Source organism: Caretta caretta, chromosome 14 (genome assembly GCF_965140235.1).
Source record: "Caretta caretta isolate rCarCar2 chromosome 14, rCarCar1.hap1, whole genome shotgun sequence".
Classification (NCBI taxonomy): domain Eukaryota; kingdom Metazoa; phylum Chordata; order Testudines; family Cheloniidae; genus Caretta; species Caretta caretta.
In genome coordinates this window covers 37,692,021-37,708,203 of record NC_134219.1, presented here as the reverse complement: position 1 = coordinate 37,708,203, position 16,183 = coordinate 37,692,021, and the positions used below count along the sequence as shown (strand labels likewise).

General features: G+C 46.5%; 1 protein-coding gene across 1 annotated transcript; it reads left to right on the top strand.

The window, feature by feature from the left end:
* Nucleotides 1-15,015: 15,015 nt before the first annotated feature.
* On the top strand, nt 15,016-15,969 carry LOC142068930 (olfactory receptor 14A16-like). The gene has a single exon (XM_075119044.1). The coding sequence runs from the start codon at nt 15,016-15,018 to the stop codon at nt 15,967-15,969; it is 954 nt and encodes a 317-aa protein (XP_074975145.1).
* The last annotated feature ends 214 nt before the right edge of the window (nt 15,970-16,183 follow it).

Genomic DNA, 16,183 nt, shown 5'->3' with positions numbered 1-16,183 from the left:
CCCAAATCCATGGCCAGTTCCATCACAAACACCAGATCTTATTCTGATTCTGGATGTGTTGCCCAAATCTTTCTCGTCTTCTTCTTGGCTTCAGCAGATTTTGCCTTACTGACCATCATGGTACTATGAGTCACTGATGAACAGGACAGCTTGTGTCCAAATGGCAGCCAGTGCCTGGATCAGTGGTATTCTCAACTCTGCACTGCACACTGGGATCATCTTTGAAATCTCCTTCTGTGCAGGCAATGTGGTGGATCAGTTCTCCTGTGAAATCCCCCAGCTCCTCAAGCTCGCGTGCTCTGACTCGTACCTCATTGAAGTTGGGTTTCTCATCTTTAGGGGGTCTTTCATGCAGGTCCCCACATCTGTACCCTAGAGTTCAGAGTGGGGAAGGAACCTTGACAATATGTTAGTCATCTTTTTATTATTTTAACCTAAATGAGTATACATCATAGAATATTAGGGTTGGAAGAGACCTCAGGAGGTCATCTAGTCCAATCCCCTGCTCAAAGCAGGACCAACGCCGACTAAATCATCCCAATCAAGGCTTTGTCAAGCCAGGCCTTAAAAACCTCTAAGGATGGAGATTCCACCACCTCCCTAGGTAACCCTCCTAGTGAAATAGTGTTTCCTAATATCCAACCTAGACCTCCCCGACAGTAACTTGAGACCACTGCTCCTTGTTCTGTTTTCTGCCACTACTGAGAACAGCCTAGATCCATCCTCTTTGGAATCCCCCTTCAGGTCGTTGAAGGCTGCTATCAAATTCCCCCTCACTCTTCTCTTCTGCAGACTAAATAAACCCAGTTCCCTCAGTCTCTCCTCATAAGTCATGTGCCCCAGCCCACTAATCATTTTCGTTGCTCTCCACTGGACTCTCTCCAATTTGTCCACATCCGTTCTGTTGTGGGGATGTAAAAACAGTGTCATTCTTGCTATGGTGGAAAGACTGTTTTAAAGAAAAACTTTTCCAGAGTTTCCAAAATAAAATCTGACTTGGACTAAGGAGGCCAAATCTGGATTCCATAGAAGTGATTGGGTTTAGCTCCCCACTTCAAAGAGATCAGGATTTGGCCAATAGACTATCTAGACAAGGATCCAGATTTGGCTGACAGCACCCTGGAGAAAGCGAGTGTGACAGAGAGGTCAGGGTCAGATTTCCCAACTCAGCTAGATCAGCACCAATGCAGAGTAGACCCAATGACATCACTAGTTGACTCCTGGTGAGGTTTTGGCCCAAAGTCTCTGGGCTACACTCAGTAGTGACATGAACACTGGTATAAGTTTCTTGTCTGGGGTCATTTTGTTCTAGCCCTGGTGTAAGTGGTCAAGTGCCATCACATGCACTGATCTGGTCTTCCATACGCCTTCCCATGTAGATATACTCACACCCAAGCTGAGAAAGGATCTCAGAAGTTGGCCTGTTGGTAGTATTAGAATATCATCTTTGTGCATGGTTGTGTACACTACATATATGACAGACAAAAGCAGAGTATGTGATTAGCTAGAGAGACAGACAGACAGGACCATTCCTTGTCCTAACCCACAACCTCATTTAGTGATAATGATCGATTTCTATTTGATTGTGAATTACATGAGCTAGCTAGCTAGTGTGACAAAGTTTCTCCTCTACCTTGGTGGGTCTTGCGCTTATTGGTGGATTTGCTCGCCTTGGAGCTTCACGACAGCCCTCAGTTTGGCCATTTTTGTGAACCCACAGTCCAGGTCAACTCCTCCTGTGTCTGACCAGGAGTTGGGAGGTTTGGGGAGAACCCGGGCCCGCCCTTGACTCCAGGTTCCAGCCCAGGGCCCTGTGGAATGCAGCTGTCTAGAGTGACTCCTGAAACAGCTGTGCGACAGCTACAACTCCCTGGGCTACTTCCCCATGGCCTCCTCCCAACACCTTCTTTATCCTCACCATAGGATCTTCCTCCTGGTGTCTGATAATGCTTGTATTCCTCAGTCCTCCAACAGTCCACGTTCTCACTCCTAGCACCTCTTGCTCCCAGCTCCTTACACGTGCACCACAAACTGAAGTGAGCTCCTTTTTAAACCCAGGTGCCCTGATTAGCCTGCCTTAATTGATTCTAGCAGCTTCTTGATTAGAACACCTGCAGCCAATCAGCCTGTCTGTCTTAATGGTCTCAAGAAGGTTTCTGATTGTTCTGGAACCTTCCCTGCTACCTTACCCAGGGAAAAGGGACCTACTTAATCTGGGGCTAATATATCTGCCTTCTACTACTCTCCTGTAGCCATCTGGCCTTTCCCTGTCACACTAGATAATGAATAATCTATGGAAATTATTGTGCAAATTATTGTGCTGCTTTTCCTGTTAATGATTGTCTATGTCCAGATCATGATTTTCTTATAAGTATTCCTTATTACACATTATTTAGCAAAGATTTTGTATGATGATATCTTACTCCATCACTCATTTACAAAGAGCTCATCCTAACGCACTTAGTGTTTGAACTTTGAGCTGTTTTGACCGGATACATTTTTAACATGCTCTGGTTTGCTTCTCTGAACAAATGGAAGAATCACAGACAGGTTAGAAGAGACCTCAGGAGGCCATCAAGTCCAATCCCCTGCTCAAAGCAGGACCAACACCAACTAAATCATCCCAGACAAGGCTTAGTCAAGCCGGGCCTTAGGCCAATGCTCAGCTGATTTAAATTGTCATAGCTCTATTGAAGTCAACAGATCTCTGAGAATTTACACTAGCTGGGGATCTGCTCCAAACACTCATGATTATGAATCTAAAACACATGTCCTTTGAATAATCTGTACAATGGTCCTGATTCCGCAGCCACTTCAGCACGTTCATATGAGTTGCCCCATTGAAGGTTTAAAGGTAAACTCATGTTAAAGTCCCTGTTGAATATGGGTTAGGCCTATGGATAGGGCTTAAGCCTAACTCCAAACCAGTGCCAGACTCTGACACTCTTTCCATTTCTCTCCTTTCCCAGTCAAATAAAGTCCTGCAATTGGTGCATTGGAATTACTCTCCCCGTCTGGCGTCTTTCAAAAATTAGGATTGTGGGACCTGACGTGTCAGTGACTTTCGGCACCACACCGATGAATGGAGTAGAGAGAGAGAGAGCAACATTGACAAGGACTTGCACAGAGAAAGGACGCAGTGCCACTGTCCATGTCATCAGTGTTAGGCGTATTCTGATGTGAGGCTCCCACAGTCATGCCAGTTGAAGCTGTTCCAGTCTGGAAAAATAATTAAAGAGTTGTTGGAGCAGGGGGTCTGGACACTGGGTCTCCCAGGTGAGTGCTTTGACCACCAGGCTACAGGGTAATTCTCATGTGCTCTCTCTCCCTCTCTGACCAATGATTCTTTAATTATTTAATTCAAAGTGGAACAGCTTGAACAGGAGAGGTTGAGGGAGCCCCACATCGGAATATCCCACAACCAAGTGATTAGGACACTCACCCAAAAGTGGCAGATCCCCCTTCAAATCCCTTCTCCTCCTCAGGCTGAGGGGGGACTTGAACTGGGGGTTTCCCCATGGCCAGGTAAGTACCCTAACCACCGGGCTAAAAGTTAAACAGGAGGGCCTTCTCCTTCTCACACAAAACACCAGAGGTGCCTGATGCAAGGAGAGGGTTCCCACTTATGCATCACAAGCAGGGATAGGCATCACCCAACAGTTCTACATAGGCAACTATCTCTGTGAGGGGGCGGAGCCTGGCACATCCGTATCTAGTCATCATCTCCCAGTGGTCAGGTAGGCACCTCCCCACCACCTGCTGGCAACTGTGGATCCCATTTAGGTGTTTACCTCTCCCCATTCATTGAACAGGGAGACTGGGCTCCGAACACGGGCTTTAGGAATCATGGGGATTTTCTAAGTGCCTAAATGTTAGGTGCTGCAACGCTCATCGTTAGAATATCTAAAGGCAAAATTTTTAAAGGTATTTAGGTGCCTGGTGGGATTTTCAAAAGCATTTAGGTACCTAAATCCAATTGAAATCAAAGGGTGTTTTGAAAGTCCTACTAGACGCTTAAATACCTTAAAAAATCAGGTCCTAATTCCTTCTGTGAATCTAGCCCTGAGTGTCTGATATCCCCTAAGAGGCTTTAACAATATCATCCCAGAAGACTGAAGACAGATCCAAAAACAATATTTTTGAGCCCTTCCTGACACTGAAGGGCTTTGTAAACTGCAGCCATATCCAGACATGGGTTCTACTAATGGCCCTGTCCCTTTAAAATGAGCCAGACACAGACCCCAGGACCAAACACTCATGAGTTTGAGCTTTTAAAATATAAGGCTGCTCCCTTCTCAACTGAGATAGGGACCACCTCACCTCTAGATCATGCAGAACAATCTGGTCCCAGCAGGGTACACGAGAAAGGCTGATATTCATTGGATAGCTGACAGTCAGTGGTAGCTGGGCAGCTTTGAAAATGAGACCTCTTTGAAAATGCCAGCTGAGGGCTTTGTCAAGTGGAAAATTATCTATTGTCAGATTTTACAAATGACCCCTCTCTTCATCATTGGCCAAACAGAAACATCCATCCCTGAGCTTTGCAGTGTTCAACATCCAGCCTTGCCTTCATCACTGCCTAGGGGTGCACAGGGACCATTCCCCCGCCAGGCCGCTAGTGACTATGTTGGCATAAGCATCAAAGTTTGTGCCTTGTGATGGCTTCATGGTGGCCTTAAGAAATGGACTGGGGGTCTTTGTGCGGTTTCTAGAAGACGTGTCCCCAACACACAAACGTAGGCATCACTGGAAATAGATTTGCACTCTTTTGCTCCATTACAATAGAGAGGTCCAGAAGTATGCAGAAAGGAATCCTCTGTCCTATATAGCAAGGGTCCCTCCAGGGCAGGGGAGAAGCACACAAGCGGGGAGTGGGGAGTGAGGGAAAATTGCACAGCTGCCACCTGGGCTTCTATATATACTACTGAAAAATGTCAGACTTCAGAACCTTGGGCTAATCATCTGGCTGCTCAGGGTTAGGGTGGTGCAAAGAAAATTAGGATACAAGGGGACAAGACAGGAATCTCTGTATATTAAGTCTGGGATATTCAAAGGGGTCTAAGGACGTTTGAGAGGGGCTGAGGTCTCAGTTCACGCCCCATTTCCATGTGGATGCTACAAATATTGTCGAGCAGGATGGGACAGGCTGGCTCGGGAGATAAGAGATGAAGTTGCTGCTTTCACCTCTAAGTCACCTGTCCAAACCCAGCCCCACTGAGCAGGAGCCGAGGGCTAAATGCGCAAAAGCATTTAGGTGCCGAAGTCCAAAATTTACATCCTCTAAACCTCTGCTCAGCTGCTGGCTAACCCTGTAAGCACCTACATTTCCCTGGATAAAGTCCACTGTGGTCGCTATTGCAGAGGTATGCAGATGGTGGTGTATCAGTTGTGGAAACCCAAGGTTTGCTCCAATAGGCTCTTTTGCAAATGATAGGTGTAATGTTTCTGAAGTTCAAGTGAAGCCCAGGACTTAGAACTTGAGAAGATAGACACAGCGTTAGGATTATAAAGGGATTTAGGCACCTACCTATTCTAATAGGTGCCCAGTGGGATTTACAAGAGCACCTAAGCAGGTTAGGTGCCTCACTCCCATTGAACGTCCATGGGATTTAGCCACCTGGCTTACTTAGGAGCTTTGATTAATCTCCCTAGGTGCCTGTCTCCATCGGTAGGTGCCTAAATGGCTTGAGCAGTGCAAGACGGTATATTCCTGAGGTACAAGGCTGGGAGCTGGGGGGAGCTGTCTGGTGCCTTTCTTTGGGGGATTCATGAGTGGCTCTGGGAGCATTCATGTAATCTAGCTGGGTGTGTGGCTTCACATGCTTCTGGACTCAGTGATAACAGCACCTGGAGGGAGTTGCTGTTAGTCACTAGGAGAGCATTGTGAAAGACACCCCAGGCTAGTGAATTCAGGATCCACAGCAGTCCCACAGTCCCAGGTTGCACCCTGGGGAACATCATCACACACTCCCACTCTGCCTAGGCACACAGCATGATGGGAATGCTTTGCTCAAATGGTGACTTTTGGCTGGTGTTGGATCACAAGTCACTTTGTTATTGGGGGAGGGGTAATAAAGGGTTATGTATCCTTCTTGTGTGAATCAAGGGCAGCAGAACTGTGCTTGACATACCCCAATTGAGGATCTCACCCTCAACTAAACTGCACTTGCTAAGCAGGGGACATGGGTGCCAAAGGCCAGGGGAGTTATGGGGGTGTGTGTACCTGCTTGCCTGCCTGCTTGCCTGCCTACTAGCGTGGATCCTTCGTAAGGGGTTTTGGACATGGTTTGTTTCTTTCTCTCTCCACTGTGTAATAACAGAGCTGATTAAGATTCATTTGAGAGTCCTGTTGCAGACCAATAGAACTAAAACTGCTAATAAGCAGGTCTAAGCATGATTCCTGCTTTAGGACAGTGTCTCTGATGCATAAGGCTCGCCCAATAACAGCTGAAATCACTGAGAGCTGTGTTATGTGGTGGGACCTCACAACATCCCAGAAGGTGCAGGATGGCTGGCGCAGCAGAGCAGCAGGGGCCAGAGCCACTACCTTTACATCGGAGAGAGCAAGGTGCCTTTCTTTCCATCCACCAGGGTGGGTACTGAACTCCACAGATGCACCTCTGAACTCTGGGCCTTTACTGACCAAGGACAGCAGCTGTGAGTGGGGTGCGGTGAAGGGATGGGCACCTTACAGAAACTTTTGGTTGTGGGACTTAAGAACCTGAGGCAAAAGGACACTGCCCAACATATTCTGGGGTGGGTGTTTTGCTCATGGTTTATGTTATGAATCCTGCTTGCAGTGTTTTCCCAAGTTAATGCCAGGTTCCTTTCCCCTTTTTTATTGTAAGCAGAGTCAGGATGAGCTCCACCCTGACATCGAGTGGTGAGTTGTGGCAAGTTGTGGAAAAGAACTTCAGGGGCTGATCTCATTTGCATAGGTACACACACCCCGCCTAGCATGAGCCCATAGCTGCCCAAATGGTCACTTTGGCTGGTGTGGGCTCCCCAGTGTCTCTGTTATTGGGGCAGGAAGAATAAATTGTTATTATCCTGATTATGTGAATCAAGGACAGTGGAACTGCACTTGGCCTTTTGTTATGATGGAGGGGCTTGCCATCAACTAAGTAGCACTCGCTAGACAAGGGACATTGGTTCCAAAATTCAGTGAATTGAGAGAGGTGTTAGTACTTGGTGTTATGGGTTCTTTTGGGGGAGGCTTTGAAACATCAGTTGTGCATTCTTCTTTCTCTAGTGTGAAATATCAGAGTTAATTTTGGGTTTATTAGGAGTCTAGCTACAGGTGCTGAGCTGAATTTGTTTTGGGCTTATGGTGGACTAGCACTGAGGTTCCTACTACTACAAGATGAAATTGCTAAAATTACTGAGCACTGTATTAAGCAGTGGGGAACCTGACAATATATTGCTGAGTGGAGTAGGATGGTGGGAACTGCTTGCAGGATGGCTGGTAGAGCAGAGCAAAGCCCTATGGAGCGCTGGGGCAGTCTACTTAGGATCATGTAAGGTGCCCCTTACCACACACACACACACACACACCCCAGACTGGGGAGTAACACTCTGCAGATGAACTTTTGAACTCTGGCGCTGGGCTTTTGGGTTCTGGGACTTTGGGTGATCTTTGGGTTGCTGGACTCAAGAGATATTTGGGTTGTTAGACTCAAGAACCAGAGGGAAAGGACATGGCCCAATCTGCTGGGGTGGGTCTTTGCTCATGGTTTGGTTGATGAACCCTAGTTGTGGTGTTTTCCCAATTTAATGCTGATGTCGTTTACCTCATGTTATTAAAGATTTTCTGCTCCACCGAGAATCTGTGCTTACAAGAGGGGAAGTATTGTCTCTTTGAGGCACCCAGAGTTGTGTGTAAGATTTTCCCAGGTCACTGGGTGGGGTCTTGAGCTGGTTTTGCATTTGCTTTGTTGAGAGGGAACCCCTGTGTAGTGAACCCGGCCCTTGCTGCTACCAACTCGGCCTGGCAGAAGGGTTACATTATTAAAAGTTTCTTTTCTACACTCGGACTCTGTGCTTGTGAGAGGGGAAGTGTTGCCTCTAGAGGCGCCCAATGGGGGATGTGTAATTTTCCCAGGTTACTAGCTGGGGGATCAAGCCAGTTTTGTGTTGTATTATTGAAAAGGAACCCCTAGATATTGAACCCGGCCCTTGTTGCTACCAACTCCAACTGGCAGAAGGGTTACACAGGTTTCTTAAAAGTGAAGGGGCAGGTTCTCAGTTGGTCTAAATCATTATAGCTGGGTAGGTGCGACCGCGTGGTACTGCCGGCTGGGATTGCTGCCTGAGGCAGAAGCCTCCAGCTCGCATGATATTCCAGGCAGGACTGAATCTCCATGAAACGAAACATAAAGAAGAGAATTATCTGGAGTCTCTGACTCCCATTTGGTGCTCTAAGAGGAGAATGGCCATGTCTGTCCAGCTGCCCCGATCGACCTCACCAAGGTCTGCCAGGAGCACCCAGGAGGCATGCGCCAGCTATCAGCCCTACTGCACCGTCTGCTGTGAAGGCAAGGAGCTGCTGCTGTGTAGCAATGCAGTACCACGTCTGCGAGCAGCACCCAGGAGACGTACAGTGAGCTGAGCGGGCTCCAGGCTTGCCGTGGTATGGTGTTTGCACAGATAACCCAGGAAAAAAGGCAAGAAACGATTGTCTGCCGTTGCTTTCACAGAGGGAGGGAGGAACGGAGGGATGGGGGGCCTGATGACATGTACCCAAAATCAACCGTAACAACGTTTTTGCCCTATCAGGCATTGGGAGCTTAACCCAGAATTCCAATGGGCAGCGGAGACTGCGGGAACTGTGGGACAGCTACTCACAATGCACCGGTCTGTAAGTCGATGCAAGCCACGGTATTGAGGACGCACTCCGCCGACTTAATGCACTTAGTGTGGACATACGCGATCAACTGTAAAAAATCGGTTTCTAAAAATTGACTTCGATAAAATCGACCTAATTTCGTAGTGTAGACATACCCTAAGGCAGTTAAGCATCTAACTCCCATTGTGCAGACAATGGGCTTTGGGCACCTGTTTTCCTGAAACCACTCTGAAAATCCCTGTCATATCCCACACCTTGGAGCAAGTGTCCACTGTCTGCAGCACCCACACCCCCTTGGTTCTGCTCTAATTACACAGGATGCTGCAGAGTCAGTTACAGGTCCCCTGCAGAGGGCCAAGCCCATTCCTGGGGCCTCTCCATAGAAATCAGGAATTAGTACCCGGGATACATGGTGCCCATTCTGTTGAGCTGTTTTCTACTCACTACCCTGATATTTTTTTTTCCTTTGACTACAGGGGTGTGAAAGGGACAATTCACCTTGGAGGTCCCTTGAATATGTGCCAACTACTTATGCCAAACTATTTGTTCTACCTTGTATTTAGTTGTGACACTCTGAATTCCTTTCCCACACCTGAGAAAGAGCTCTGTGTAGTTGGAAAGCTTGTTTCTCTCATCAACAGAAATAGGTTGGGTCAATAAAAGATATTACCTCATCCACCTTGTCTCTCTGTTCCCCGAAACAGCATCTTTAGAGAGCAGGTCAGTCCCTGGTCTTAGCTTCCAGCACTAGACGTATGAAAGGAGAGGAAGTCTCAATTCCACCCCATGTCCACATGAATGCTATAGCCATCTCGGCGCAGGATGGGACGTGCTGGCTTGGGAGATAACAGATGAAGCGGCTGCTTTCATGTCTAGGTCACCTATTCAACCCAGCCCCGGTGAGCAGTGCCCCAGTGTCCTCCCGTTCTGAGCTCTGTGAAAAATTGCCTCATCTCCTTGGACACGTCATGAAAGCACGCACCAAACATCTCATCCATCCAAACTAGGATGCGTTAATCCCCTGTGAGGAGCCTCAGCAGAGACCATGGACCAGCGCGGACCTGAAGAGATCATCTCAAAATGGGAGAGGGTAGATCAGGCTCCCAGTCCCCTACACTACATGGTCTCTCCATGGAGATTGCGATAGCCATCAAAGGAGCCAATTGTTGCCAGTCAAAGTAAAGGTGGGTTCTGTAGGGATGGGCTTTAGTGTGGAACCAGAACCTCAGATCTTAAGCCCCCTCACCTGAGCTTTGGGGAAGTGAGGATCCCAAGAAGGAGCCCAGTGTCTGAGCTGGGCCCATCTCAAATTAAGTTGCAATTTCCTGATAGAAATAGTTTTCTTCTGTCAGCCACACAACCCTCAGCTCTGACATAGCAGGGAAGGCCCGGTCCTGATCCCACTGCAGTCACTAGCAATGCTCCCACTGACTTCAGCAGTTCCAGGGGTGGATCATAGAGGTGCGCGCCGTGTGTTCATTAGAGCATATTTCTCCAAGGAAATTTCTTCATTTCACAAGTTTTTTGTTTCATTTTCCCCCATTCCATACAGAGGTGGCCACATCAAGCAAAGGACATTTGTTTGGATGGAAATGTAGGTGGGAAAGGAAATGAAGTGATCTAGTCCAGGGTTGCACAGTTAAGAATGGAGAGAGCTACAAACATGGGCTGGGGCTTCCAAGCTGACTTACCCCAGTTCAAAGAGAGAGACGTTAATGGCATCCCTGTGTGTTCCCACACTGGTCATTGGTGCTGATATGCTCCCCCCATGGAAACCAGGAGTGATTCCACTGGATTCAGTGAGACTCGTTCTTCTCGCCCTCAGCCTGGTGTAAATAAAGAGTAACTCTAGTCGAGGAAATGGAGCTGTTTCTCCTCTTACTCACCCAGTGAGTGACTCAACAGAGTCAGGCCATTTCGACACTATGGACCTTACAGCTTTTACCTTTACCGCTGTGTCTACCCTTCGGATCTTACTACCTTTACCGCTTGTGTCTGTAAAACTTTTGTCGGTCGGGGTGGTTTTTTCACATCCCGACTGACAAAACTGGTAGTGTAGACAAAGCTTAAGGTGGGGGCTTTTGGTTAATTTATTGTTAGTTATGTTAATTGAAGGATGAATTCACAGCCATCAATCTCAATGAAGTCTGTGATTGATCCCGTCATTCGTACCTCGCAGTTTAACAATACAAGGCAGCAGAAGGAAACTGGAAGTTATGGAGGGGCTTATAACTCCGGAAGCCCTTGGTCAAATGACAACAAATTTGGAACTCGAATGCTACCCAGGCCTGCCTGAGGCACCCGAATTTCAAAGCTATCTGAGTAACCATTCAGCTTCTAGTGCACTTCCAGAAACTGAGCTTTAAACCATACAAAATGGCGGGAATGGAAATCCTCTAGCCCTCCTTCTGCATTGGCACAAGCGCACAATCCAACACGCAGACTTTCTTAAATTCCATTCTCATTTCGGGTCTCCCAAGATTTAGTGGGGGCCGTGCACTACCTTGGATAAAATGAGACAGATTGAGACCAGTTTGACCTGCCTCACGTCAATAGTTTGATCTCTAGCTTTGAGCAAAATAAACAAAACCTAGAAACTTGTAACTGGGCTCATATCTCCACAACCCTTCACTCAAATGACCCCACATTTAGGTCACTAATCCTACCCTGCACCCTCCTAAGGCACATTAAATTTCAAAAGAATCTGACTAAGCTTGTCTTCTGTTTTTTCCTTTTTTTTAAAAGAAAGGAGGACCTTTAAACAGAAGTCATGGTGCAACCTTAACTAGAAGGGCGTTGCTGTGATGGTAATAATATTCATCAGTTCATTTACTGGTTGGGTACCCATCTTGCAGCTTTCTATGAACCCTGCTATTGGAATATTCCAGGAGCATTGAGATGGGATTGTGATGTTCAGCAATGAGAATCTCAGAGACAGGAACAAAGAAAAAACTAGACATCATGGCACAGATATTTAACTCATGTAACCTGGCCAAGTTCCATAGCACTCTGCCAATTTACATTGGCTGAGGAACTGGTCTAACTGACTTCAGTGGGGCTGGGGCTGATTTACACAACAGCTGTTTGGGGATCTGGACTCTTTGAGTCCAAGGCAGCTAGAGGTGATTTACAAAAACTGGGGCATTGACCCATTCACTCCAGTGGAGCTACCCTGATTTGAACTTGCTGAGGATCGGAACCACAGATTCCAATAGGTCTCGGGCTGATTTCTACTCTCTGGCTCTTTGTATTTCATCAGTTTCTCTAACATGAATGTCTCGTGTAAATTACACATTTTTAAACAGTGCATCTACAGCCAAAGGAGCTTTTTATTTTAATGTTGTCTGCCGAAAGGAAAAAAATGTTACTACTGAGAAAGCAAGAAAGCAAGCAAGAAAGAAAGAAAGAAAGAAAGAAAGAAAAGGAAAGACCTGGGCTATTCATCCCAATAAAAGTTGAAGATCAGATGCAGAAAATCTCCACAACACTGTCCCCAGTTCTGTCCCAAGTGGGAATGAATCGCTCTGTCACCCTTACAAGTTATACTTGTAATTCATCCCAGTGGACAAAGAGCTGGGAAAGAGGAGACTGGTTACGAATGTTTGATTCTTCTTTGGTTCAGTTTCACAGGCAAAGGATGTGGGTTGGAAACTGTGTAATGAGCCAGATCCCCAGCTGGTGTAAACGGATGTAGCTCCCTGGAAGTCAATGAGTCAGATCCCCAAGTCGTGTAAATAGCCCACGCTACTCTGAAGTCAGTGAAAGTGTGTCAGTTTACATCAGTTCAGGACCTGGTCCTTAATTTTTAGTGTTTGTCTCTCAGTGAGGAACTTCAAGCAGCCAGGGCAGCCTGAGCTGTGGGTTCCTCTGGTGGCTGCATCCCAAGAGCTGCTGGTGCAATGCAGGAGAAAAACACCTCTGCTCCCCTAGAGGTGACTATGTGGAGCTAATGAAGGAAAAGGCTATTCCAGGCCAGCTGAGACTCTGGTGCCAAGAGGCTCTTAGCTATTGTAGAGCCCATGTCTGTGCTACAAATATATGTTTTATTTTGCCATCCTGTGGGGACCCCCTTTGTGATCCAGCCCTGCCTTATTTTTAGCTAAAGGTCCTTCAAGAGATGCTGTCATCATGTGAGATGCAGGGCAGGTGCTGTTCCCCCTCTGGGGGGTTAGGGTCAACTAGGGCAGATTGTCAGGATGCTTTGCTCCTGAGGTGAGAGCAGAGCTGGGCTCACAGCCCTGGAGATCAGATTCAGCTATTTAGCTCCAGAGCAGGGATATCTTGGGCTGTGACCTTGTCTGAAGCTGGCACAAACCAGGATCAGCTCTAGAGCTGGGAGTGTCTTTCAGTCCCTGATCCCATTTAGTCCATCACCTTTCACCCAAGCCTGCCCTAGGAGGGAAGCAGGGAGGACCCATCTGTGCTAGGAACTGCAGAGAGACCCCCTGCAACTCAGGACATCCAGCGAAGCGATGCGACAACAGCTGGTGGATAATACAGTGGTGGTGCATGAGAGAGAGAGAGAGAACCAAACAATCCTGGCAGTGGGTGAATAGATAGAAAGATTAGATTAGATTAGATAATGACCAATGATTCCTAACACAGTTAGATCAAATGCATCGCAAATTGGAATAAAGACCAACAAAGTAAGTTTTCTATTTCAATTAAATATGTTAGAGTATTAATATATGGGGCAAATTTAATATCAGAAATATGAATTGCAATTAGAACTCTTGAAGACTTTTACTATCAAATTATGCAGACATCTAGAGATGATCCGATTTTTTTTTCCACCAGACTTTTCATTGAGGTTGTGAGAACCAAATAGTTTCAGCCAAAAACTGTTGGAACCTGAAAATTTTTAGGCATAATCAAAAAAAGTTTTGATTTTTTTATGGATATCGGAGACTTTCCATGTAAATATATTCAACTGAAAACTGAATTTTCCTTTGAAATAAAGTGGAAATTGTCTGACTTCTCCTAACTGGAAACTTAGCTTTAAGCCAGGGTGGGGAACATGAATATTGCCCAATAACACCATAATTTCCAACCCCATTCCCTCTATTGCAACCGTGTTTGTCTGTTTCAAAGGGGTAGCTGCAGGATGGTAAAACTGAATAAGTAGCAAAGTTGGTAGCCCAGAGAATGTGTTTTAAACATACTAACCTCTCTAAACTAAAGTCCTGAGAGTCGAAACTCCCAGACAAAGCCCGTCTATTTTGATCCTACCCAAGGACAGTCAGGAGGTTGATGGAACAAGAACCCAGATCTCCACTTCTACCATCATAACCTCTGTTCCTCACTGTTGCCTGCTAAACAAAAATACTGTCAACATGTGCACAGAACATGCACATAGGAAGACACAATCCATCCCCAAAAGAGTTCACATTCAAAGTACACAAGACAGACAAAGGGAAGGGGAGGAAAGAGAGGCAACAGTGACTGCTCCATGGTCACAAAGTGAAAGAGGCAAGACTAGAACCGAAGTCTCCTGACTCACACAGCACAGAAATAAAGTCACAGAGGGGAACCACACAACCAAGCAGCAACTGAGCGATTCGACCAGCCCATTGTCACCCAGCAATGGGAGTGCAGCTGGGATCTGGTGCCATAAATCAATGTGTAAGTAGGCATCAGGCGGCATGTGGGATGTTGGGGTGGAATCATCACAGAAAAGCTGCCATGCGGGAAGCTGGGTGATTCTGTGCTGTATTTCTGTTAAGTGGGAATCAGACTGTGCTGGCATTTCAGTATTTTAGTTGAGTTGGCCAAGTTGTGAGCCTGCTGTCTGTAGCAATAGGGGCATAATTTTGGCTCAGATTGTTGGATTTGGGTTGTACTTTGTTCCATCTTTCATCCTGCATTTGATCAAGCCACATCTTGGCCCAGATCCTCAGATGGTGTAAAACTGACCCAGCTCCAGTGACTTTAAGGGAGCGATGCCAATTTACACTCCTGTGATAACGCACCAGAGTAGTGCTCTGTTTGTGAGCGGTGAGGAGCCCTCACTACTCCAGTCAATGGAAGTGACAAGTGCTGTGCCCCTTTGACATTCACATCATGAGAAATCATGGAGAGGGGAATCAGAGTCATTCCCTCTCTCACTATAACCCTGACCATTGCTCTTGTCCTTCCCTCCACAGCCATCACACAATGAACTAGGAAAGAAAATGTCCAACCAAACCACCGTGACCGAGTTCCTTCTCCTGGGATTCTCTGATGTTCGAGAGCTGCAGATTTTGCACTTCATGGTGTTTCTAGTGCTTTACCTGGCAGCCCTGACAGGGAACCTTCTCATCATCATAGCCATAGCTCTTGACCACCACCTTCACATCCCCATGTACTTCTTCCTGATGAGTTTGTCCATCCTAGACCTCGGCTCCATCTCTGTCACCATCCCCAAATCTATGGCCAATTCCCTTATGAACACCAGGTCCATTTCCTATTCTGGATGTGTCGCCCAAGTCTTTTTCCTCATCTTCTTTGCTGAAGCCGACTTTGTCTTACTCACCATCATGGCGTACGATCGATATGTCGCCATCTGCAAACCACTGCACTATGAGACTATAATGAACAGGAGAGCTTGTGTCCAAATGGCAGCCAGTGTCTGGATCAGTGTAATTCTCTTTGCTTCATTGCATACCGGGAACACGTTTTCGATAACCTTCTGTGGAGGCAACATGGTGGATCAGTTCTTCTGTGAAATCCCCCAGCTACTCAAGCTCGCCTGCTCTAACTCGTACCTCAGTGAAGTTGGGGTTATTGGATTTGGTGTGTGTTTAACCGTAAGTTGCTTTGTTTTTATAATTGTGACATATGTTCAGATCTTGACCATGGTATTGAGAATCCCCTCTGAGCAGGGCCGACATAAAACCTTCTCCACATGCCTTCCTCACCTCATCGTAATTTCCATGTTTGTTTCTACTGGTGTCTTTGCCTACATGAAACCCATCTCCAGCTCTCCGTCAGCTCTGGATCTCGTGGTGGCTGTTCTCTATTCCGTGCTGCCTCCAGTGATGAATCCGATCATCTACAGCATAAGGAACAAGGAAATCAAAGCTTCCCTGAGGAAACTGACTGGGTGGAGGTTATTCAACAAGAATAAAATGTCTGTGTTTCTCTGATGAACATGGTTTTATCTGTGTTTTTTTTTTCCAAATACAATGAACTGATGACATTATTGTCCCCATAAAAATATGGTGTGTGATTTTTTTTTATGCAGAATGCTATATGTATAGTGGTAAGTCCACACTAACTCCACTAAGTCAGTGGACAGGTTTCAGAGTAAATGCCGTGTTAGTCTGTATTCGCAAAAAGAAAAGGAGTACTTGTGGCACC